General features: G+C 35.6%; 1 protein-coding gene across 1 annotated transcript; it reads right to left on the bottom strand.

The window, feature by feature from the left end:
* Window positions 1-689: 689 nt before the first annotated feature.
* Window positions 690-5,135, bottom strand: LOC146320911 (uncharacterized). Its single transcript, XM_084729351.1, has 2 exons — window positions 4,814-5,135; window positions 690-4,671 (listed from the first exon to the last, which is right to left on the bottom strand). Exons 1-2 carry the CDS (start codon window positions 4,886-4,888, stop codon window positions 2,719-2,721), a joined length of 2,028 nt encoding a protein of 675 aa, XP_084585477.1. The 5' UTR covers window positions 4,889-5,135; the 3' UTR covers window positions 690-2,718.
* Between the last annotated feature and the right edge of the window lie 3,674 nt (window positions 5,136-8,809).

Here is an 8,809-nt window from a genome sequence, read left to right as displayed (position 1 = left end):
ACAAATAAAACAAACCACGGGTCAGGATTACTTGATTAGCAGAGTAATCACTAATGCCAAATAATTTCATGCAGTTGCATTGAATATTGTGATATTTGCCTCCTAGGAAGAACTTGGTGAGGTTGTACTGGCATGGAACAATCACAGGATCCGTCAAGTCCACAACTCACGATCACCTCATGGACGTCCCTCCATTCTGCATGCAGTCCCACATCTGTATGGAGGCAGAGATTGTCTGCACCCTGTGGACCTGGAAAAGGCTCAACTCTGCCTTGAAGAGTGCATGTTCAAGGACTTCCCTTGTGACAAAGATGTGTTCGATATCTGTGTGGACTTGATGTCAGAATACAATCTGGAACTCACAAATGATGTGTATGAAACAGTAAACCTCTATATTAAACTCAGAGAGCTCATAAACAATGAACTAGAGCTATAGATCATTAATTTTCTTCAGCCTGTATGACATTTTGTATTCTGTGACATTTTCCAGTGTCCAGGACAATTTGAAATTTACACAGTGAATGCAATTTTTGTCGAAATTTTATGTTTGAACCTGTGATGAATACAAATATATTTGTAGCTCTTGTTGCACATCAAAGATGTTCCAAATAGTTAATGTGCAAAGTACTTTTTTGTCCATTAACTTGTGTGTTTGTAAGAACTGGATAAAAATTCAAAATCCACACATGTATAGCTGAATTATTTATTACAATGTTTAAGCAATCACAACATACAAAACTGAATGTTTTCATTTTAACTGCAATTTCATCTAACTTGCAACAGCAGGGAGCCTTTAATAGTAACCCATATAGGCTCATGGAATGGCTCGGCATGCCAAACTGCCTTTTAGTAACTAACAACAACAGTACCTGTATACGGACTAAGTAAAATGGTGCCTGCAATGTCAAATTTAATAAAATCGTGTAAATTGTAACAAGATTAGAATTTTATGCAAAATCCGTCTTTGTTCTAAACAAAAAATCTTTATATTTTAAAAAAGGGATGCACAATTAATATTGGCCTATCCAGCTATATCAGTGTACATTAGCAAATATACTGGCTATACCTGATATATTTGACTTGACAAATTGTCATTGCTTTTAATTTGAATTCTTTGCCAAAATGCACTATTAAAACCAAAGTATGTCTATGAAGATTTTTTAAAAATGAACTTAAGGCTTGGTTCAGTCAGAGCTGTGAACTATTATGCCACCCATCCATATTCATTGTATCTGAGCCTTTCTTACACTCTGGAGTGCATGAACTACAGGTTATATAAGTCTCTTTTAATAGGCTATCAATATTGGCTGGAAAAAATACAAATCGTGCATCCCAAATTTTAAATGAAGCTTTTTTCGGATTAAAGTGCTCAAATAACTAAAGGGACGGTTCACCCCAAAATCAAAAATACACATTTTTCCCCTGGCCTGGAGAGCACCACTAGTGCTGTCTAGTACCATCATATTGGAGAAAGGCAGATATCTCCATGGCTGATAGCTCCAAAACTAGACAACTCCCACCAGAATGGTATAGACTGATAAATGACACTACGAGCCAGAAGATATGTATGAATTTTTAGATTTTGAGGTGACCTGTCCCTTAAAGGTAGCTTCAGCAAGAAAAAAAAACTGAAATATTGCCATCAGTAATAAATGTTTCATTTCAAGTATTTTTTCGAACTAGTTCAACAAATGTAGTGCATCTGGAACATCAGTTTCATGAACATAACAGACAATAAAACACTCATTATTTCAAATATAAAAAGATATCTTGTATATGTGTAACAGTGAAATGATATTTCTTTTTGTACACTTGTGTGCTGATTACTAACCATGTTACAAAGAGAACCTGTTTTCTCAAAAAGAACAGTGGGGCTGATTATTCTGTGTGTATCTTATGGAGGTTAGATGAAGAGCACATGTTTTCAAGTTCTAACAAACACAAGTTGAATGTTTGGAATAGAACACAGAATTAAGTTCCTCCATTTTCCACTCATACCCTAAATGATTCTGGATGTTGCCATATGTGAATCATTCCTTAACCACAACTGTATGTTGTCTGAAATAACTCATTTAACATGACTTATTGGTGGCATAATGTGTCAAATAGAACACAGAGATAAGCTCCTCCATTTTCTTCTCATAGCCCAAATTACTGTAGAGATCACTCAAAAATACATTTAGACTCAAGTTACTGGTGAAGTTCAGCAATAGAAATCATCAATCTTAAAGGGGCAGTTCACTCCAAAAATGCAGAATTTCCTGCTTACCTGTAGTGTTATTTATCCATCTCGATAGCTTTAGTGCAAGTTGTAGAATTTTGGAGATGTCGGCCACAAAGATGTCTGCCTTCTCTCCAATATAATGGAATAAGATATTTCCTATATCTCCTAAACTCTGCACCTGACACCAAAACTATCTAAAGGGGGATCAACAGCACTACAGGCCAGGGGGAAAAATCTATTTTTAAATTTGGGGTTGAATTACTGTCTTATTCACAGTATTTTAAGAACATGTTCCTGAACTGAAAACAATTATCACCATTTTCTGCTGTTTTTGCCATCTTTGTTTTGTTGGACAGCTTGTTAAAGATGTGACAATCAGTAAGGTTAAAGAAGGTAACTGTACATCCTTCAAGTCAAAGATCTGGAAAACCTACTAAGGCTACAAATGAACATCTAGTGGGAGTCCAGCTCCTGTTGGCTGAAATCTTTTTATCTTAGACGATATCCATTACCCACACGTTGCTCTCTAAGACTTTATTCATTTCATGTCGAAAATCAGGGTAGCTGTCATAACTGACTGGCAACTCCAAGTAACAGCCACATGTATGAGCAACAGGTCTTCTCTGAAAGCCCTGAAGTTGTGTGAAGGTGACAGTGATGCTCTTTCCTGTAAACAAGTCTGATCCAGTGCAAAACCTGAGAAAAGAGGAGAGGTGGTAGTTGTCAGACTCTCGAAGGTATGCACTTACATACTTGCTAATTTGTTTCTCCTGGGCATTCTGGGTACTGGGGTAAATAATTGATCTCATGATCTTGCGTGATGTTGGTCGAAGTGCATCATAGGCAGCTGCAATCCTTTTCAGCTCTGATCGAACAGGTGCGAGTGTGTTGGCCCACTGTTCAATCACAAAAGCTGGCTCTTGAATCAGTTTTTGATGCGCAAGCTCCCTCAAGATTTGCTTGATGTTATCTGCTGTTGGAAGCCTTCGGCAGTTGTGAATATCCATGATTTCCATCAATTCTTCTTGGTCAACACCTTCAAAATCTGAACAGCAAGATTCAAAGATCACTCGCTCAGACTCTGAAACATACTTGAGAAAGCTGTCCACAAGATCACTCTCCACAACACCAAGAACAGCTTGCTCCAGAAGGACAGGTGCAAGTTTGATAGGAAGGTGCTTCTCTTTTTGCCAGCCAAATATGATTATTCTGCCTACACTTTCCCATTCTTGTTTACCAAAATCATGACGTAGATATGGCACTTTGAAGTCATTTCCCATAGTGCACTGCTCATAAAAGTCATTCCAAAATTCTGACAACACATCCCTCAAAACACCTCCATCGTCCACAGCCTTTTCAAGCTTTCCATCAGGAAGAATAACTTTAAAGCTAATGTCATCCTCCATGATATTTTCATCAGAAAACACTTGAATAAGCTCTCTAAGAATCTGACCACGATGAAGCACAACAAGTTTCTTCACTCTTTTTCTCTGATTGGCTTGTTCGTTCAATATATCCATGGAAGGATGCAAGGGTCCTTCAAAAGAGAGTTCCTCAGTGAGAGGCAAGGTATCATCAAGACCGGAGTACTCCATCCCAGAGATGCTTCCTGCATGGAAAGTTACAATGCCACTATCCTCTAAAGCATCCACATGAAGTAATGTTTCCTGTTCTGACAAAGCATCAGTTGGGTTGAGTGTGGTGTAAAGAAGGGAAACATCCTCACTGCTTGTATCCGCAAATACTGTGTTCTGTCCAACATAAATGACATCTGAAGTATTTATGTCCACAACATCTGTTGCAGAAGTGTCTGGAGAGTGATGATAGACATCAGGTTGGTCATGTGACTTTTCCCCTTCTTTTGCAGTTGCATCACTAGTCTCCTCCTCCAGATTTATGTCACTGGCAATGTCTCTCTTCTTGGTTGTTAAATAAAAACGTAACAGAGGTAACTTTGTCTTTTCATACAGTTCCCCAACTGTGATATTATCCTCTAATGGTTGCTGCTGAAAGTCAGTTAAATCAGTGTCAAAATCAGAAAGGCTCCCCTTTGCATTTTTTCCTCCTGGAAAGAACAACTGCACAGCCTTTTCAATCAAGTTCTGTTTTTTACAGTCCTTCAGGACAGTCTCTTTTCTGGTTCCCCCACCTTTTTTGGTGCGTACCTGCATAAATGTCCCATCTCTGAAATGCATCCATCCTATCTCAATTTTTCTCTGATTCTTCTGAGCATTCTTTGGATGGGTTTGATGCTCTTTCTCAGCCACATCATCTCCTTTGTTTCTTGTAAGCTTTCCTCTCAGTCTCTCAAAAATCCTGGACTTGCGACTGCTGGGTTCTTTCTCCTTTCGTCTGCAGTATCCAAAAACAGCCACTCGATCACCGTAGGATGGCAGATACTCTCTCAGCTGTTCATCTGTCATGAGTTGTATGACACTGGAATCAATCTAAAATGAAGAAATATTTCATGAATTCTTGAGTCAAAATATTCAGAGTTCTTCAAAACTTTGTTTTTGTTTTGTTTTTTTGTTATTTGTTTAGGCTTGTGTTATCTGTCAAAATTAAGCATTCCTTGTGTATAATAAATACCTTGTCCTTGACCATTTGCTGTATGTCTTCCTCAGACACATGCCGTGACCTTAAGTAGTCACCTAGCTCATCCATCTTATGATCTTGTGTGACCTTGTGAAAAACACCTCTGCATCCCTGTTGAATAAATGTAAAGCTTAAATGTGACCTTAAATAAAATCTATACCTTTTTTTTTTTTAACAAAATCCTTTTTGTTCATAATTTTCATATTCAAGCATCTTCATTGTCAAATTTTGTGTTTAAATAAGACAAAACTTTTACTATGCTCTTCATTCTTTAAAGATGGAGAAGGGGAGCATTATTTCATGTTATGTTAAAGGGATAGTTCAGATTATTTGAAGTGTGATTGTAAGAGGTACTTTTCGATAGTCTGTGTATCACCTGGTCAGAGTCAACAGCAAAATACTATAAAATGTCAACCAAAAAAAAAAATATATATATATCACTATCACTTTAAGCATACATATATTTTCACCACTTTACTTTGCCATCAGACAGCTTTTTCTGTTGGGAAACTGCCGTTATACAAGTCAAATATCACAATCTCCAAAGCAACCAAACTCCAACCTAACCTTTTAAAACACCAAAATCACAGAATAACACAAGCAAGCTGGCAGTAGCAGACTAGCAACTCACATGTTCTTCAGGATAAAATTACTGATCTGGCAAAAGCCTGAGTACACTGACTATGGATAAGTGCCTCATACAACCACACTTCATTAAATCTGAACTATCCCATCATTATTTAAAATAACTCTCACTTTTCTGGTTCCCTAAAGCTGTCCAAGGGAAACTTGTTGTATTATTACCAATGCAATTATGACATTTAAGCATCATGGTAGATAATTTTGTTTGTTAGGTGTTCAAAAACTGTGAGTAGGCACCAGCACAAGCTCTACACTATATCATACACTATCACACACTGTCATGTTGTTTAAAGCGAAAAAAAATAAATAAATAAATAAAATTAAATTAGGTGTTTACTAATAGGTGTGAAGTACGTGAAATGTGTGTATGTAAATTTCCAGCTTTAATGAGAAACAGTAACTCAACAAATTACTAGAAGAATTATGAAAACTCATTGTGGCCAAACACCTAGAGTGATTCCAATTTCTCTGGTATAAGCAAGCAACAGAATTTCCATGCTGGTCCCAAGTGAGTCAATGAAATGATTTAAGTTACTTAAAAAATTAGTTATTAAACTACATTTAGGCGTATTATGTAGAATGAAAAAATGACTTCAAGTTGGGACAACGGTTGTTAAGTCTGGGATAGTTGCAGAACATTACAGAAAAAAAAATCATTATGAGCTCTGACTTTAAAGTGGGTATATGGGCATAATCACTCCATTTAATTGTACTGTCAGGCAGCTTATGACAACATTGACTGACCTACTACCTGTAGTGTCTGTAGTTATGATTACATGTTTGGCTGGGTGTTGAATCCATTGCCAATAAAATATAGAGGCCTGAAGCAAACTGTAATGAATGTGATCGGAAATGCCATTTTTTGTGAAAATTAACAAAATGGTTAAATAAACCATGAGCAAGTTTATGCACTAAATTCTCTGAATTTATTTCAGAACTATGTAGTAAAAAGAGGTTTGCACAAAATGGTTATTATTTGACCTGGCTTGCGTTAATATTTTATGGTACAATAGGTATTACGCTGACTCAAGCAGGGCTGCAACTAACGATTATTTACATAGTTGATTAAACAGTCGAGCATTTTCTTGATTAATCGATTACAAGTTATTTGTTTTAAAATTTGAAAAGGGTCAATCAGTGCTTCCCAAAGCCTAACCCAAATATATTTAGTTAACTGCCATAGAGGGGTAAAGACACCAAAAAAATATTCACATTTGAGAAGCTTTAATAAAAGAATTCTGACATTTTTTCTTCTCAAATTACTCAAACTGATTAATTGATAATCCAGATAGTTGGCAATTAATTCAATAATTGTTTAATTGTTTCACCTCTAGAAAACAACTGACAGTTTATCAATTCTATGTCACATATTTGACTTGCTATTACACTTCCATTAGGCTTTTCCCTCTTCATGCACACAAGCTATACTTTGTTGTGATTAAAACTGAGCCTGGTAATTAATACAAATGCTAAATGATGGAACAAGACCATTTCATTCTTAAATACATTATTTTGTTTTATCATACTGCAATGGTGACAAGACTATTAGTGTTGGTAACAACAACAACAATAACAATGATGATAATAATAACAATGATGATGATGAGGATGATAAATCATTTGAACAGATGGAACACTGTCTACAAATGTACTGAAAATATCCAAAGTCTACATAAAAATATCTATCTGGTATTTTATAATTTAAATATCTGTATAGGAAGACTTATTTTTTCAGATGTCTATTCAATATCAGCCACAGATCATGCCAGTATATTACAAAGCACAGATATCAACCAAAATACTTAAGCATTAATATTTTATTAGATGTAGACATTTTTTCTCTATAGAAACAATCAACATTTGATAATCTGTAGAGCGAAGACGGCACCTGAACACTTTCTGACGTACAGTAGACGGTTTGGGATTGTCCCTGCCCGCATTATAAAGTACCAATGTACGTGGTTCTACACTCTAAAAGTAGCCGAGATGCAATATTCACGATAGCTGTGCCGCCTCAGCATACGAGGTGCAGTGCTTGTTGTGGAGACTGATAAAGCCGCCTAAGAGCAACCTAACGCAGACGCACTCACTGTTTCCAATTCGTCAAATGCCAGTCACATAAACGTTACATTGCTTGAAGACGATATATGGTTCTTTCACAGTCAAAAGATATGATCAAAACTACAAAAAGTGTTGATTAAAAGACTTTAAAATAATACCAAACACCTAACATTTACAAAAGTCACCTCGAATACTTACCTAATGTAGCACTAAGTATCGCTAGCATGCCATGCACGCCATGGTTATGCCTGAAAGGTGATGGAGGGTCCTTTGAAGACAGCGTCACTGAAGCGCATGCGCAGTTTGTATCTCATAATTTCGACTTTTTATCTCATTATTTCGACTTTTTATCTCATAATTATGACTTTTTATCTCATAATTTCGACTTTTTTATCTCATAATTATGACTTTTTTATCTCATAATTTCGACTTTTTATCTCATAATTATGACTTTTTTATCTCATAATTTCGACTTTTTATCTCATAATTTCGACTTTTTATCTCATAATTATGACTTTTTTATCTCATAATTTCGACTTTCTATCTCATAATTATGACTTTTTATCTCATAATTATGACTTTCTATCTCATAATTATGACTTTTTATCTCATAATTTCGACTTTTTATCTCATAATTATGACTTTTTTATCTCATAATTATGACTTACCTTGAGGATATATTTTTCTTTCAGTGGCGGAAACGGGCTTCCATAGGAATACAGTCTTTACTTATGAGATAATTCATGGAAGAGGATAGAGAAAAGAATTTCTGATACAAACAGTTGTTTTCAATTTTTTTGGACTTTGTTCTCAAATATATGTTTGTTGTTGAGATAGTGGAGCTTTTAAACATTTATTTAATGAAAAGTTTAGGGAGAAATATCACATTTAAGTGAAGCTGACTATGCACTGCTTTTTGAAAGACATCAGGCACCAAAAAGTTTGGAAAACACTGGTTTAATCTTGAAATATGTTGTATTTTAAAGATAAAAAGGGACAGTTTAAAGTAACTAGCAACTAAACCCATCAAATAAGTGTAGTGGAATACAAAGTAAAATATGGATGTGGATGAAATGGAAATACTCAAGTACTAATACCTCAAAATTACATTTAAGTACAGTAGTTGAGTAAATGTACTTTTTCCACCACTGCATGAGGGGAATTCATCTAACTGAGTTTAAATACCTCGAATAAAACGACTATATGAAGCATTTATATTGATTTACCTTTGTCAGCAGCTCAGGATATATCAGAGCATTCAGAAAAATCTGTCAATCAAAATCAGTT

Source organism: Lutjanus erythropterus, chromosome 10 (assembly GCF_056507025.1).
Source record: "Lutjanus erythropterus isolate fLutEry1 chromosome 10, fLutEry1.hap2, whole genome shotgun sequence".
NCBI lineage: Eukaryota > Metazoa > Chordata > Actinopteri > Lutjaniformes > Lutjanidae > Lutjanus > Lutjanus erythropterus.
Note: the sequence above shows the minus strand (reverse complement) of the source record. Positions and strands in the feature narration are given on the sequence as shown.